Source organism: Bos indicus, chromosome 11 (genome assembly GCF_029378745.1).
Source record: "Bos indicus isolate NIAB-ARS_2022 breed Sahiwal x Tharparkar chromosome 11, NIAB-ARS_B.indTharparkar_mat_pri_1.0, whole genome shotgun sequence".
Lineage (NCBI taxonomy): Eukaryota > Metazoa > Chordata > Mammalia > Artiodactyla > Bovidae > Bos > Bos indicus.
The window spans coordinates 5,179,229-5,196,828 of NC_091770.1; the positions used below are offsets into that span (position 1 = coordinate 5,179,229).

A 17,600-nucleotide genomic window follows, 5' to 3' on the forward strand; every position below is an offset into this window, starting at 1 on the left:
ACACACCCGAAACTAGAATTAAACTGTTTCCAGCGGCGCTTTACCTACAGCAGCTCCGCAATGTGAGGAGCCGGAGCCACAGAACCCCGAGGGCTACCGCCAGGCCGCCCGCTCCCCAAGCTGCGAGCCGTCAGCGCGGAATAAAGGGACACACGGGGCGCCAGTGGGCTGGAGCTGGGACAGGAGGAGTGTGGCCAGGCGAGGTGTGAAGAAAGAGCCCAAAGGGATTGCGAACCTCGAGGAAATGAGTCTCCCAAGGCCAGGGCCTCCGGAATTCCCGCACGGAGAAGCACTCGCCCCACTGCCCTCGGGTTCACTTTCTGTCTCGGGTGGGAGTGGGTGGGAGAGATAGAAAGGATGTGACCGCCAGGACCCGGCGCAGACAGGCGGGAGGCTGGAGCATCCTCTAAGGGCACTTGGCAGCAGCCTCAACTCCAGGGGGTCGCTGATGTGAACGACGGGGTGCGCAAATGGAGGGAAGGGAGGTGAGAGGTGCGGGGGCGGGGTGGGGGAACCGAGGGGTGGATCCCCGGCACTAGTGACACATTCTAGAAATCGGTGCATTATCAAGGCTGCGCTCTGCCCCTGGCTCCCCAGATCACCGGCCCCCGGGATGCGGGCCGACAGCACCGTGGGGAGGAGACGGGAAAGGGGGCCGAGAAGACAAGCGGGCGGCCAGGCCTCCCCCTGGGGGAGACGGGAAGGGGCCGGCGCGGCGGGCGCCCCGGACCCTCCCCGCCCCCACGGTGGCTGGTCGCCCGAACCCCCGACCCAGGTGAGGGCGCGCGGGCCGCCACAGTCTCCCCTCGCCGCTCGCGCCCGCCCAAGCGGCGGGCACAGGGACTCACCACAGCGACTCGAGGTCCCATTCCTGGAGCAGGGCTAAGTCGAAGCTGTCCATGGTGGGAGGTGTCAGCGCCGCCGCCGCCGTCGCCGCCGTCGCCGCCGCCGCCGAGGATCGGGCCGCCCGCGCGCTGCAACGAAAGGCGCCGCTCAAGGTGCATCCCGGCCGCGCCGGAGGGGCCGCCGCCCGCCCGCCGCCCGCCCCCGGCTCGGGGCTCCCGGCGCCCCCCTCCCGCCTCGGGGCCGGCCGGGCGGCTGGCGGCGGCCAGCGCACTCACCCGCTCGCCGGCTCGCGCAGGCACACACCGCAGAGAGCGGCGCGATCGCCGCCGCCGCCGCCGCCTCCTCCTCCTCCCCTCCACCCCGCCCGCCCCGCGCCCGCCCCTCCTCCCGCCCTCGCGGCGGCCCGGCCCGGCCCGGCCCGCTGCAGCCGCCGCCGCTCCGAGCACGCCCGCCCGCCCGCCTTTCTCCTCCGGGAGGCGCGTGTGCGCGGGCGAGGCCGAGACGCGCGCGCGCCGTGAGCCCCGCGCCGCGCCCGCCCCGCGCGCCCCTGCGCTCCCCGCGCGGCTCCCCCGGGTCCCGACAGCCAGCAGGCCGCGCCGCCCGGCCAGCCCCGACCCCCGCGTACCGCTCCGCGCCTCGACCCCGGCCTCCCGGGGGCGCCCGGCGTGATCCGGCCAGCCCGGCCGAGGGGCGGGCGGCGGCGCGGAGGGTCGGAGATGCAGAGCTAGTCCGGGTCTGCCGCATCTTCTGCCCCGGCCCCGCCCGGCCTCCCCCCAACCCCCGGGTGCACACACTTCTTGGAGGGGGTCCGGTCTTCGCCTGACCCGGCCAGGCGCCTCCCGCCGTGGGCCGGGCGATGGGGCGGCTGCCGACCTGAGTGGGTGCTGGGAGATGCCCTGGCGGCTCCAGGCGCGGAGCGAGTTGGCGGTGCAGCCTGCAGTAGCGCCGTAAACAAACCGCTTAAAATATCGAGCCAGTAAGTTACGTTAAATCAAGGGGATCGGGGATGAAACCTCTTCTGAGGGGACCTGCAGTTTGAGGAAGGTACCCCCATCCCCAGTGCTCCAGCTGGCCCGACCCTGGAAACCCATTTCCTTTCTATTTCTTTCAGGGAAGGGGACAGGCCTCTGGGGGTTGACTGCAAACTTCCAGCCCTGTCTTCTGTCTGACAGAAGGATGACAGACTGTCACTGTGGCTCCTGAAAAACCAAGTTCTTCTTATTATTACTACTTCCTGGAGTTTAAAGATCACTTCCCCCCTCCCTTGCTTTTGTGTAAGGGCTGAGAAGCCGGCGTCTCATCAGCGCCCTAGCCCTGTTTGTTTCTCTATAGCTGGCCAAAACCCAGAACCTCTCTTTTGTCTCCTGACTCTCCTGTCCTCTTGGCCACAGCGCTGGGAGCCTGGCCCAAGCTCCCAAAGACTTCCTGGAGAGAGCAGTACAGGGCAGGGTAATACCCATGCCTTGCACCCAACCCCCCAAGGCCCTGCCACAGGGAGCCTTCTGGCACGCTCCCCTTTTGTTCATTCTAGACAAGAGGAACCACTCCCTGAGGCTGCCAGAAATCTAGACCCTTGGGTGGCACTAAGTCACAGGATCCCTCCATCTGGAGGCAAGCCTAGGAATCATACCCACCTCACCTCTCTGACCTCTGAATGAGGATTAACAAACTAAGTCTGGAGCACACGCAGGAGAAGAAAGGACCAAGGAGAATTCTTTCCTGTTTGGGGTTGGATTACAAAAACGCTCAACCCCCTGCTGCCTTCCCCCAGCTCTGATGTAGTCCTTCCTTTATTAGCATCCATAACTAATGTGCAGAAGGTAAAACAGTAAAGGAAGGCAGAGTCTGACAGAAAGGAATTTCCCTCAACGCGGGTTGAGGGAAAAGAATTGTTATTTTACAAGCTGGTAACTCCCAGCCCCTAAAGACCTCCCTCATTAGTTGAAGGTAGTAACAAGGCTAGGAGGAACAAAGGGAATGCGAATATGGGGGAACACATAGGTGTGAAGCACTCTTCCCAGGACCCAGTCGAGGGTGTATTTGGAGAGACTGGGAGGGAGGGGGGAATCTGTCTTTTCAACGTCTCCTTAGCATAAGCCTTGTTGCAAATGTTTGCTCTGGCAAAAGTGAGATGGCTGAAGCATCCAGACAGTGTTCCCAGGAACAAAGGCTGCGGGGCAGCCGGAGGCTTGGGGGCCGTTGTTGAGGGTGGAGGAGAGCTCAAGAAAACAGCCCCGCTCTGGAACAACTGCAAGTTCCACTCCCCAACAAGAGGAGCGTCCTGTTCCTGGGCTAAGGGCTGCCGGCTGCCTGCCGGGAAGCTTCTCCAGAAAGACCTCCCACCCTTCTCAGGGATCTGACTTCCCTTCCCTTCCGACACGTCTGTTTATACAATGGAGGAAGACTGAAGAACAAACAGAACCATGTTTACTGGGACTCCCATCCTGGGCCTGAGCTCAGGATACAAAATTGCCCTCACCATGGAGGCTGAGGATAAATAGACGGTCCTGGAAGAGGGAAAGGAGAAAGCCCTAGGGGTAAAGAGCTGGCAGAGTGGTTCCCTCATAAAAGACCTCGCTACCCCCTCCAAAGCCACGGAGGAATGGGTAGATAGATTTCTATTTGAATTTAAACATGGAGTCTCGTGCTAATACATGGGTAAACTTGGGCCTAAAGCAATTTCACCGTGGGTACTGGGCATTTTTTTCTTCAGGACTAGCTCATGTTTTCAGTCTCAGGCCTCTAACATAGGGGACGTTACATGAACACTTTTATTTCCAGTTTTTGTGTGTAGTCTCCAGTGGGACAATAAGGCCTTCTGAAAAAACTCAAATAATATTGTGTCAGTAGATGCCAGCTTTGCTAAGTTGTCATGGAAAGAAATTTATATTATTCACAGGTAAAAATGTAGAACAGTTAATGAGAGCTTTTATAGGGTGATCTTATTATTATTTATCAGGTTTATTAAGCCGTTCTTACTATCCTCCAGCCAGTGGTATGTTTTGGTACACATGTCACTTATGTCAAAATGTTAAATCCTTAATAAAAAGCACCAAAAAGTGTCAGGGGGGCACGGGGAAGAGAGGGGGGAGGGTGGTGCTTGGACACCCTGGGATTCAAATGCCAGAACTAAAAGGGAGGATTTTTTTTTTTTTTGTAAAGGAATAAGAGATAACCTAAGTTAAAAATAAAACTGGTATTTCCTATGAAGCTGATATAGTTTCTATGCATAGTAAAGGCAGTCAGGCTGGAGGGACTTCTCTCCTCTGGAGATAAATGAGACACTACTACAGAAAGCTCAACAAATGTGCCCAGCTTCAGAGAGCAGCTACATGAGAGGGGCTGCTGGCATCCTAGGTCAGGTTTGTTTGTTTAGGCCACATCTCTGAAGGAAAAGGATTCAGAAATGAATCCTACTCAGTGTGGGGCAGGCATTCAAGGGCACTTAGCTAGGGCCTCACTCACATTCTGCCAGCCTGGAACTGGAAACCTCCTAAACAGACCCAGAAACAAGTCTGTGGTGTCTGACTGAGATCACCTTTTGGATACGGATTGAGAGAAGAGAGCCCTTACACGGCTTTATTAATTCAGGCCTTTTTCTGAAGACCTGGCTGCAGCTCAGAGGTCTTTTGTGACCAGGTGGGAATTTTCCTTTTACGATCCCACCATTCCGCTGGAAGGATATGCCTGGCCAAAAGTCAGCGGTGCAGGTGGTCCTGCCGGAAGGTGATGGGAGCCCTGCCCCACCTCCGCCAGCACTGTGCTCACCACAGCCCCCCTCCTGCTTCAGCCAGACGGCGGGTGGCACCAGCGCTCAGTCTGTGTCTCCTTCCTGAGGCTTCTTGGATGTTTGTATTCGTCTGTAGGGATGGCAGGATCAGCCCTCTAGGCTTTCTGCTTGCAAATGACATGCTAATACGCCAAGCCCCCGGGACAGCTCCAGTTTTAATCCACCTGGGAGCTCAAGAGTCCCCAGGGCTTTCCTCTCTGCTATCTTAGAGTGGCTCTAGCCTGGGATCTAAGGGGCCTTTCTTTTTCTATCTTTTTCATCATTCACCAGGTCCTGAGCAGATGGTGTGGCTGTGCTGGCTGTCATCACTCCTCCTATGTTTCCATGGAAACCTGGGGCATAGGGACCATCTCTGCCTTGGGCTCTCTGGCAGTATCCTCTGGCCCCTCCCCCTTGCCTGCCCACGTTCTGGAGAGTTTGAGAACCTTCTGCCAGGGTCATTTCTGAGATCATGTAAGGACATACTCCCCAGGAATGGTTAAGAACTGGCTAGAAAAGGGACGGGAGGAGAGGGGAGGCCAGTTCCCCAGTTGTGTGGCTGAAGCCAGTTTGCAATGGGGGCATATTCAGACTATCTGTCCCTTTAGCTGGATTCCATAAGGGCTGATTATTGCCCAGATGTCAAAAGAGATGCGCCTAAGCTTGTCTCTGCTCATCAGGCAGCAGATACGTAATGAGTGTAACAATGTTACTGATAGTTTACCTTTAACTGACATTCTAGCCCCTCCCTGAGCAGCCTTCTGGACTTTTTTTTAACAAACCATGTTTTCCCTAAGGAACGTACCTTCCTCAAAGTTTCCAACATCCTCCTGCCTACATAATTCACTTATATATCTACTAAGACATTAATTAGATTCAGAAGTCTGTGGAAACAGCAGAGCTGGGCAGGTCAGAGGCCAGGCAGGGAAGAGAAAAGAGTGGGGAAAATGACCCTTGGGAGAAGGGAGGGAAGCAGAGGGAAATTTTTCATGCCATTCAAGTACCAAACAAGACAATTTCAAAATGTGGACAACTACTATAACATTGTTTAGAGAATTAAAGTAGTGTCCAGTTAAAGATTACTTTTATTAAAAAAAAAATTTGATTTGGCATAAGAATTCTATGGATATATGTCTTTGGTGTTATTCAGTTGCAAAGTTGTATCCGACTCTTTGCAACTCCATGGACTGCAGAACTCCAGGCTTCCCTGTCCTTCATTCACCTGGAGTTTGCTCAAACTCATGTCTATTGAGTCAGTGATGCCATCCAACCATCTCATCCTTTTTGGTATTAGTTGCTCCTTAGACATCTGCTACAAAAGACTATTGTGTCTGAAGCTCACCACAATTTTTTTTTTTTTTAAAAAAGAAACAAAGCATGTATACTGAAAATGAAAATGCAGACAGAAAAAGCATAGGCGATTCAAAAAGTGGATCAGAAAAGTCATTCCTATCATAGATCATGTATTTCACACCATGCTGACCTACTTGGGGGATAATCCCATTATTTGTGATACAAGAAGATCCCTTGGTACTGCTAACAAGAGCCAACCATCCTGACTTAAAATTTAATATTCCCACTGGCTCTTTGTTCTGCTTCTTTGAGATGTGCACTGACCATCGTGTAAGACTCAAGGACTCTAAACCTTTGAGAATGTGTGCATGCAACTCTTTGCAACAATGGCACCCCACTCCAGTATTGTTGCCTGGAAAATCCCATGGACGGAGGAGCCTGGTAGGCTGCAGTCCATGGGGTCACTAAGAGTCGGACACGACTGCGTGACTTCACTTTTACTTTCCACTTTCATGCATTGGAGAAGGAAATGGCAACCCACTCCAGTGTTCTTGCCTGGAGAATCCCATGGGATGGAGCAGCCTGGTAGACTGCAGTCCATGGGGTCGCACAGAGTCAGACACGCCTGAAGCAACTTAGTAGCAGCAGCAGCAGACTGTAGCCCACCAGGCTTCTCTGTCCATGGGATTCCCCAAGCAAGAACACTGGAGTGGGTTGTGATGCTCTCCTCCAGGGGATCTTTCTGACCCAGGGATTGAACCTGCATCTCTTGCATCTCCTGCATTGGCGGGTGGGTCCTTTACCACTAGTGCTACCTGGGAGTATGGCCAACATTTCTATATTATGATACACTGGATTCTATCAATTCTGTGTATTCCTCCTAAAACCACATGAGGTTATGTTACCATTGTTTTTGTTTTACAGATGAGTAAAAAAGAACAGCTATGTGTTACAAACCAAAGAACAACAGATTGGATCTAGTGATCAAGGCTGGGTTGGACATTTTTGTCTCTGACAGCTCTAAAATGTTGGAGTTCTATCTTCAGCTGTCCTCCTGAGCACTGCCAGACAGGAATCTCTGGAGGACAGCAGGGGAGCCATAAATCTTTTCCTGTTTAAATGGAGGACCTCCTCCTTGGTTTAAACAAATCTCAAGGTGTTGGCCTGTTCCCAACAGGAGCACCTGCTGTTTAGTTAGGTGTTGACAGACAGCAAGAGTAGCGTCTAGGAGGAGGAGATGCAGCTTAGGTCTGAGGGGAAACGTGGTAAGGAAGTCATGACATGACTGCATGTCAGATTCTTCTCTGTGGCACCAGAGAGCATTCAGGTGTAGAGCTAATGATGCCCACAGAGCCTCAGAGGACACTGAGGTCACAAGTGGGCCAGTTCTGGCTCATTTCCTAAAGACAGAGAAATTTCAAATATATGTTTTGATAGTTAAACATTGATGGGCCGAGGACAGCAATATAAGATCCTCACAAAGTCTATCAGGTAACAGCATCTCCAAACCTCAAAGTTCATAGCAGAAGTGCTCTCATCTGGAAATAGAAGAAACAGAGAGAGCAGGGTACCTCACTGGGAGCTTGGGACAAACACGTGATGTCGGTCACTGCTAGTTGCCTACCCGATATCTATCTGCCCCCTTTTTTACTAAGAAAACCTAAGTTTGGGGAAGTGATGAGCCCATCCAATAATGAAATAATTATATTTTCTAGTCTCTATCACAGCAAGAACTGGGCATGGAACACAGCTCAAGCCAATGAGACATAAGCCTAAGTCGGCTGGAATTTCTTTTTTTTTAATATAAATTTATTTATTTTAATTGGAGGCTAATTACTTTACACTAAGGCTGGAATTTCTTGGCAAGTTTCACTTTCCTGGAGTAGGCAGACTTTTATCCTCTAGGTCACTTCTTTCTTCGTTCTTCCAGAATGCAACTGAAGGCCTGAGATAGAGGAGCTGCCTTGCACCCTGCAGGCAAAACTCACAAACTAAAGTTGGCAGATCTGAAGTTAAAAGGAGGCAATGCCCTTGTTGGTTTCTTCACATAATTGTGCCATCTTTGAACCACCACCTAGCTCAAGACTTTTGGGGACAAAACAAGACTATTTGGCTGAGCCACTATAATCATGTTTTGACTGTTACACCTAGCTCATAAAGAAGTCATGTTCCCTCCAGTGTGCTCTTCACAGGGCCCCTTATGGCAAGGTCTATGAGATGTCCCAGACCATGTGCCCCAAGGGCTTCCCAGGTGGCTCAGTGGTAAAGAATCCACCTGCCAATACAGGAGACACACAGGAGACTGGGGTTTGGTCCCTGGGTCGGGAAGATCCCCTGAAGAAGGAAATGGCAACCCACTCCATTATTCTCACCAAGAAAGTCCCATGGACAGAGGGGCCTGGTGAGCTACAGTCCATGGGGTCACAAAGAGTCGTACACAACTGAGTGTGCGCACACACACTTGCCCCAAAGGCAAAGCCTATATTTTCTCTCTTAAATGCATTCTTGCCTTCTGGGTTCACTCCAGTTGTAAGAAGATCAATTAACAAGAAACCCACGCAGCCTCAATTGTCTGAAGACTGATTAATCCAGCTCCAGCATTTTTTTAGTATTCCATATTAATAATTGTTTCTTTATTTCCATGTTATTTATTAACCTGGTTAAGTGACCGTTACATCCCTCATAGGGATACTGGAAGATCTCATTTCTGGAAAATAGTGTAGGAACAATAAGAGTCAGCCTTTCCTGTGTCCTTGCCACATATACAAAAAATATGCATGTTTTAGGCTCTGCCATTGTTTCTACCAATAAACTAATTACCACTGTATGAAGCTGATTTACTTCAGAAGGAGTTCAGAAAAACAACTAATTAAGAACAGGATTTTGAAATATAAACTGTATTACAAGGTTAGAACGCTATAATGAAATTGTAGAAGCTTGGAAGTCGGGAGGAGCCACGGAGGCTCTCTCGCTAACCTCCACCCCCAGGCAGGAACTCCCTCTCTGTTAGCCCTGGTGTGTTCAGCCCACTCAAGGTTTCTAATGATGGGCAGTGCACTCTCAAAAGACTTCCTATTCCGTTTTTAATGGAGCTTAGCTCTGCCTGAACAACATTCTTCTTTATATTTATGAATCCCAAATTGATCTCCCTGCAACTTCCTAGCATCTCACCAGCTTACAGTAAGCACTCAGTTACAGCTCAGCTCCACTGAACCTCTCTCGGTCCTCAATACCTGGAATTACTTGCAAACTCAAGTAGTTTTCCTTGGCACCTTTGGCAGAGAGAGCTCCTTGTTGGGCTGGGAATCCCTTACAATGAAGGGGAGCCAGTCTGTAAGAAGGAGGAAGTAGACAGGGGTGAAAGAAACTCCATCTTCCTTCACCTGGTTGTTGGTTTCTTGGAAGAAGGGAGCTTCAGAAGGCAGGCGGAGCCATGAGCAAGAAAACGGCCACTACAAGAGAGGGAGGCAGGAAACTTTCCAAAAGAAAGCTACATCCCTGCGGGTTTTTAAGGAGGAAGCTTCACAATGAGAAGTAGAACATGGGGGCCCAAGACTCTGGGAGAAGGGTGCGAGCGAGGCCAGGAAGGAGGCCTCAGGGCCAGACCCACCCTCCCGTCAAGACAGCAGCTCTTCCAAGAGCTAGTTCCCAGTGTTTTTCCAGAGTTCCAACTCTCCTGTGACACATATTATAATTCCATATACTTGGCACAGATAGTTACATTTTTATGAATTTAACATTACTTTCTGTCACTCTCTAGACAACAATATGAAGTTTATTACAGCATAAAGGGAAATTCATTCTTTTGGGCCCAAGTGAGTGGCAGCCCAGATCCCCACACTGTCATCTCTGTTATCCTTCTCTGAAGGATGCGACCTCAAGTCAAGGATGGGGTTACTTAACCAAGCCCAGGTCTCGGGCTCAGGACCCAAGACAATACTCTCAATAGCACATAAACCATTTCAGATATATATGTATATATTTTTTTTAACCAAACAAACATTATTAAGCATCTAGTACACGCCAAGCAGTGGATTAAGAAATAAGGAGAGAGACTTCCCTGGTGGTCTAATGGCTAGAACTCCGTACTCCCAATGCAGGGAGTCCAGGTTCAATCCCTGGTCAGGGAACTAGATCCCACATACTGCAACTAAAAATCCTTCATTGCCACAACTAAGACCTACTGCAACCAAATAAATAAATGTCCTTCTGCTCAGTCATGTCTGACTCTTTGTGGTCCCATGGACTGTAGCCCGCCAGGCTCATCTGTCCATGGGATTTTTCTCAGGCAAGAGTATTCGAGTGGGTTGCCATTTCCTTCTCCAGGGATCTTCCCAACCCAAGGATCAAACCCATGTCTCTTGCATCTCCTGCATTGACAGGTGGATTCTTTACCACTAGTGCCACCTGGGAAGACCAAATAAATAAACAAATAGCTTAAAAAAAAAAAAAGGAGCGATTATATTATAAGATGATTAGCAGTATGTCTAGGGAAGTGCAAGTACTCAGGGAGATCTTCTAGAAAAAATGACTGACTCATATTCTAAGTCAAGAACTGACTCATCCAGAATAAGGTGTGTGGCAGAGGATGGAAGAGGTCTGTGTGCCACGCTGAATCACCTGCTATTACACAGGTATGCCTTCAAAGCTATCGGAGCAGGACCAAGGGGGTAATGAGTCCTGTCTGAGGCTCTCGTAATGCAGAAGCTAACATGTGGGTTGGGTCTAAAGGAATGAGAGTCAAAGTGTAGCTGGAAGTGATGAAAAGCATTCCAGGCAGAAGGAAAAGCACAGGATGGAGCACAAAGGCAAGATGCACGTCACATTCTGGTGACAGAGGAGGTTCTGTGTCATCAAAGTGTTGCTTTGGGAAGGAGGGCTGGAGCAGTCTGCATGTCATGTTCAGGGTGGGAGCAAAAGCAGAAGAAAAAGGCGCCAAGGCCAGGGCAAGAGATTAGGGCCAGGTGGTGAAGCGCCTGTTCGGCTGTTGTGAAAACACTGTAAGTGGGCAGGAAATGAACATCAGAGATTCAGTAAAGCAGCGCGCATACACCCAGCTGCTAACCCAGGGGGATAACTGAGAATCGAAAAGAGGAAATGGTTTCTGAGAAACCAGAGAAAGTATTGCACAGAGCACTCAGCTCGGAGGCTTTTTTTTTTTTTTTTTTGCTATAAAATCGAGCAAGCCCTTCCTGCGGCACAGGGTTGACCACATCATCTGCAGGGCCCAGAGCAAACTGAAAATGTGGAGCCTCTTGTTCATAAATGATGAAGAATTTCAAGATGATGAGAGGACAGTATTAACCCAAGTGCAGGACCCTTCTAAGTGTGGGGCCTTGTGTCACTGCCGAGGTCACAGCCCACAAAGCCAGGGTTGCTGAAGTAGTGGTGCTGAAGGGCACCTTGTCGCTAATGGGGTGAGTGTTGGGAAGCTGCATCACAAGGCTGGTTGAGCAGCACATGGGGAGGACAGTCTGCACCACAGTACTGAAAACATTCAAAGGAAGATAATCTGAGCCATGCACAGCAACATGTGATGGGGAGATCTTAAATTAAAAGTAGTCTCAGGACGTCTCTAGTGGTCCAGGGGTTAAAACTCTCAGTTACCACTGCAGAGGGCATGGGTTTAATCCCTGGTCGGATCCTGCATGCTGCACAGTGCAGCCAGAAAAAGTACTTTCAATTTATAAGTGAGTCCTCACAAAGGCTTCTGTTGGCTAGGCAAGGGACGATAGAGCTGTTAGGGAAACTGAGGGAAGGAGGAAATTGTTCTCCAAAAGAAAATAGTAATAATAGGAGTACAGGAAGAAATGAAGAGCTTGGCTAGAGGTGGAAGGAATGCAGCTTAAGGGAGTAGAGTTTGGGGCAAAGACAGAAAATGTAAATGGGATTTCAGAATTTTTTATGATATGATATACCCAGCAAGTTTTAAATAAAAACCTGCAATGCTCATCCAAGCTTAGGAAAAAAGAGGTGAGTGTGTGTGTGTCTTGGGGGAGATGATTTTTAAACCCAGTTGCAGATTAGAATCACCAGGGAGAGTTTGAAGAGCCTCTGAATCAAGGGAAGCCATCACACAAGTGGCCCAGAGGCATCTCTTCCGGCCCTGGTTCAGGCCTTTTTCTGTGGTAACCCTGTCATTTCCAGACCTATTTGTCTCTCTTTGGGCCAGTTGCACACTTTGAATAACTACAGCTTTATAATAAACTTTGATGGCTCCTAGAGGCAGCTACCCTCACCTTGTTCTTCCTTAAGACATTCTTCTATTCCTAGTTCTTGGTTTTTCATCATTGCTTCAGAATCAACTTTTCAAATTACATGCACACTCACACAAAAATCCTCTTATCATTTTTACAGAAAATGCTTCGAATATATAGATCTGTTTGGAGAACTAATACATCAATAATACTGTCTTCTGATACCTGAACATACTACATTACTCCGATTATTTAGATTTCCCTTTATTTAGATCAGTAATGTTTCATATTCATGTCCATAGAGATCTTGCATATCATGTGTTAGATTTTTTCCTTTGATTAAACTAACCTATTTATTCTAATAATTTGTCTGTAGCTTTATTTCCTATGTACATGATAATTCAGCAACATCATCATGTGATTTAGGGATGGCGTTTTCCCAACCACTGCAATCCTTACACCTTTATTTCTTTTCTCAACTTACCAGCTAGAATTTTAACTACAATGTTGAGTAGAAACAGTAATGGTGGGCATCCTTGTCTTATTCCTTATTTCAAACTAGGGTTTTTTTAGTAGATCCTTTATCAGATTAGGGAATTTTCCACTTATTCCTACTTTGTTAACCTTATAGCTATTAATTTTTGTTGTTTGTTGAAATCATGACTTGTAGCTGAAATTTATAAAATGTTTTCTTTGGCCTGTTGTATTATCTGACATTTTTTTTCTATTGATGGTTAATGTAGTGAATTACATTGATTTTCAAAAGTCAAACCAGCCTTGTATTCATGGAGTAAAAACTCGGTGGTAATACATTACTTGCTATAGATTCAATGTGCTATTTTTTGTGGGGGAGGGGAATTTCTGCACCAATGGTCATGAGTAAGTGAGTAAAATTTTTCTGTTTTGAAGTGAGCTCGTTAGCTTTTGCTAAGAATGCCCTTGGGAACGAACTGGGGACATGTACCTCTTTTTCTTTTTATTCTCTGGGAAAGATGGTGTAATCTTGGAATGATTTCTTCTTTAAGAATTTAGTGGCATTCACTAGTAAGTCATCTGAGCTTAGACATTTCTCTGAAGGAAAAATTTTAATTATGGATTTGATTTTTAACAGTTTTAAGTCTACTTTCTGTCAATTTTGGTAAGTTGCTTGCTTCTACAAAGATATCATGGAAATCATGAAAAACTTCAAATTGAGTGGCATATTCACCATGTTTCCCTATTTGTTGTCTTTTTAGTAGCTGTAGGGTCTGTAGTTATTCCCCTTTTCATTGCTTACATTGCATATTTATGGTTTCTCTCTCTCTCTCTCTTTAAGTCAATATCACCAGCACTCAATTTTATTATTTTCACAGAACGGCCTTTTGTCTGTTTTGATTCCTCTTTTCTACCTCATTCATTTCTACTCTCATCTTCATCATTTCCTTCATTCTAATTTATTTTATTTTGATTTGCTCTTTTCTTCTGAATTTCTTGAGTTGGATGCTTGGCTCTGGTAGTTGGTCTTCCTTCTCTTCTAATATACGTATTTAGTGCTACATGTTTTCATGTAAGCACATTTAGCTGCATTCTATAAGCTTTGATGTATAGAACTGTCATTATCATTTAGCTCAAAGTATTTTCTAATTTCCATTGTGATTCCTTCTTTAACATGCTAGTCACTTAGAAGCATATTTCTTTGCTTCCAAACATGTGGGATTATCTAGTTAACATTTAGCAGTTGACTGTGTTTCAGCTGCACTATGATTGCAAAAGATACTCTAGAATTCCGATCTTATGAAAATTTTTGAGACTTACTCTCTGGTCTTACATATGATCAATTTTGTAAATACTTTCTATGTGCTAGAAAAATATGTGTATTCTGCTACTATTGATATAGTATTCTCTCTCTAATACATACGGGCTGTCCTGGTGACTCAGTGGCAAAGGATTATGAAGTTGTTTGCCAATGAAGGAGATGCAGGTTTGATCCCTGGACTGGGAAGATCCCCTGGATAAGGAAATGTCAATCCACTCCATTTAATATCCAAGTATTCTTTTCTGAGAAATCCCATGGACAAAGGAGCCTGGTGGGGCTACAGTCCATGGGGTCACAAAGAGTCAGACATGACTTAGCAACTAAACAACACTATATATATGTATATATATGCATATTTATGTAATATCATGTTTTCTAATATTATTGTTCAAAGCTCTTTATCCTTATTGATATTTTTTCTGCCATTATATCTAAGAGACACGTTAACATTTCCCACTATAATTAAGAATTCACTTGTTTCTTCATATAATTCAAGTTCTGCTTTATATATTTTGAGGCTATGTTTATTAAATGCATAAATATTTAGGACAGTTATATCATCCTGGTGAATACATCTTATTAAAAGGATGATGTGTCCCTCTTAATCTCTAATGATGATTTTTGCCTGAGAAGACATAGATAGAAAAATACTGCTAAGACTAGTATCAAAGAGCATACCACCAATATTTTCTTCTAGGAGTTCTATAGTTTCAGGTCTTACATTCAAGTCTTTAATCCATTTTCAGTTGATTTTTGTGTATGGTGTAGGGTAGTAGTCTAGAATCTTCTTTCTGAATGTGGCTTTACAGTTTTCCCAAACATAATTTATTGAAGGAACTATCTCCATTGTATATTCTTTGCTTCTTTGTCATAAACTAATTGTCCATATATGTGGGGATTTATTTCTAAGCTTTCATTTCTATTCTATTTTTCTGCTAATACCATGCTGTTTTGATTATCAAGGCTTTGTAATATAGTTTGGAATCAGGGAGTATGACTATCTCTAGTTTTATTTTTTTCTCAGGGTTGTTTTGGCTGTTCAGGGTCTTCTGTGGTTCCCTATAAATTTTAGAGGTTTTTTTTCCTATTTCTGTGAAAAAATGTCCTTGGATTTTTATAGAGATTACACAATCAAAGTGTAATTAGTCTGTACATTAGTTTAGGTAATATGGACATTTCAATAAATGTTAATTCTTCTAATCCATGAGCACAGTGTATCTTTCCATTTATTGTGTATTCTTCAGTTTCTTTCAATAATGTCTTATAGTTTTCAGTGTACAAGACCTTCAACTCCTTGGTTAAATTTATTCCTAGATATTTTTTTGTTTTGGTTGTGATTCTAAGTGGAATTATTTTTTTGATTTCTCTTTCTGCTGGCTCATTATTAGCATCAAGAAATGCAGAAGAATTCTGTGTGTTGATTTTGTACCTGCAACTTTTCTGTATTTGTTTATTTCTAATAGTTTTTTGGTAGAGTCTTTCGGGTTTTCTGTATATACAATCATGCCATCTGCAGATGGAGGTAGTTTTACTTCTTTCCCTCTGATTTATGTATCTCATGGCTTCCTCTCACCTAATCGCTATGGCTAGGACTTCCAGTTGAATAAAAAAGAGTGAGCAATCTTGTCATATTCCTGATCTTAGAGGAAAATCTTTCAGCAGATGGACCCCTTAAAAGAAAGACTGGGAGATGGGTGACTTTCCCTGCTCCATCTGTGCTGAGTCCTTGGGTGATAAGCCGCAGTGAGTGCCTATGTGTCCATTAATAACCTCAGTAACCTCTTCATTTGCCATATCCATATGAGATCCATGGACACAAGATCCATTGGTTTTCAGAGGTAGGTGTTTGGGGGACCTACCCCTTGGGTGAGAGTCTGAAAAGTTGGGGTGCTAGATTTAGGGTTCAAACCCTTTGCTCCTTAGTGATAAACCAGGAATGTGGAGTTACCACCAGACTGTACAATGCTATGCCAGGGGTGGGGTTTATGGAAGAGTACATCTTAAAATTTCCTCATGTTTCAATGTGGATATTTTCTCATTCGCTGATATGCAGGAGTCTCTCAGACAGTTTCCAAATTTCTTTCAGAGGTAATCGCTCTGTGTATATCTGTACATTTGGTGGAGAAGAGTAGCCTCCTATACCACCATCTTGATCAACCTATTTTACCTTTATTATTAAAGGATATTTTGCTAGGTTTACAATTCTAGATTGACAGCTTTTCCCCCATCAACTTAAAGATATTATATCACTGTCTGTGGCTCTGTCTTGTCTGTTTAAAAGTCAGCTGTCAGTATCACTTTATTCCTTTGAAGGTAAAGCCTCTTTTTCCTCTGCCTGCCTCTAAGATTTTCTTTTTTGCTTTTTCTCTCAGCAGTTTTACTATGATGTATATAGAATGTGGGTTCCTTTTTCTCTATCCTCCTTGAGGTGCTTAAGACATATCATCTGAGTTTGATGTCTTTTAAGCAGTTTTGGTTCATTCTTAGCCTTTATCTCGATAGCGTTTAGTTATTGATTTTGACTCGTCCTCTCTTTCCTTTTCTTCTGAGACTCCAATTTCATGCATGTTAGAATTTCTCACTGTCATCTCTTCTACTGTCTTTCAAAATTTTTTGTCTTTTAAATCTCCATTCTGAATATTTTCTTCTCATGTATTTTCCAGTTAACTAATTATTTCTTCAGTGGTGCGTAATCTGCCTTTTAAGACATTTACTGAGTTCTTGATGGAAGTATCATGTTTTTTGATTCTAGAGTTTCCATTTGATTCATTTTCATAGTTTCTCATCTTCTGTTAAAATTCTCCATCTTACCTGCTTTCAATTTAGACATCATAGTCATCTTAAAGTTTGTATCTAATGATGTCTTTATCTGGAGCCCCTATAAGTATGCTTCTACTGTCTATTTTTTTCTGCTGACAAGTCATTCGTATTTTCATAGCTTCTTATCTAAAGTTTTTTTTAAATGATGGACATTGTATTTGCAAAATAATTTTCAGAAGTAATTTGAGACCTACAGTGATATTATTTTTCTCCAGAGAAGTACATCCCTTTCTGCCAGGTTCTTGGGCTCATTAGCAATTTAGGACTACCTTTATATAATTTCACATGCTGGGGAATTTTAAATTGTAAAAAAGCACCTTTAGGGGCACATAGTTCCCATTTTGGGGGGTACACTCCTCAAGATTCCAATCCTTATAATGGGTGTTCATTATGCTTAGTTTTTTCTTTATGGACTTTTGTCATCACCTGAGCCCTAGAGGGCTGCCAGCAGCTTGTGTTATCCTCTCATCACTGCCTTCAAAGTTGACCCTCAGACAAAATGTAGTCCTAGACACCACACACACTTCCCTTAGTTTCTGTTTTCTTCTGGAGCATGGCTCTGCAATCCTTCACTTAACTTTTAGATCTCTAATGCCTTTATATTCTAATTATTCAAAAAGTTCTTCCTTCAGATGTACTGAATAGATGCACATGTGCTATGAAAAACAAAGCTATTCTTGGGTTTGGGTAATGTGCTCTGAAAATGACCTTCACAGGATGGCTGTGAACTATCCTTCGTATTATTAATAGTTAAGAGCACAGGATTTGGTTCCAGCAAATCTGGTTCAAATCTTTGTTTTGTTTCTGTTAGCAGTGAGATTTACAGCAACTTAATTAAACTTTCTGATTCTCACTTCTCTCATGGGTAAAATGTGAATGA

At 45.5% G+C, this 17,600-nt stretch overlaps 1 protein-coding gene across 8 annotated transcripts in view; it reads right to left on the reverse strand.

Annotated features, from left to right (window-relative positions):
* The window catches only part of AFF3 (ALF transcription elongation factor 3), a 632,364-nt gene that overhangs the window by 585,452 nt on the left and 29,312 nt on the right, over nucleotides 1-17,600 (reverse strand). For 7 of the 8 annotated variants that reach the window (XM_070798072.1, XM_019969793.2, XM_070798073.1 and 4 more), the window contains exon 2: nucleotides 849-974. The exons of the other annotated variant lie outside the window; for it this stretch is intronic. In XM_070798072.1, coding sequence (XP_070654173.1) covers nucleotides 849-974 — 126 coding nt within the window. The remainder of the gene's footprint in view (nucleotides 1-848; nucleotides 975-17,600) is intronic. 8 annotated transcript variants of the gene reach the window in all.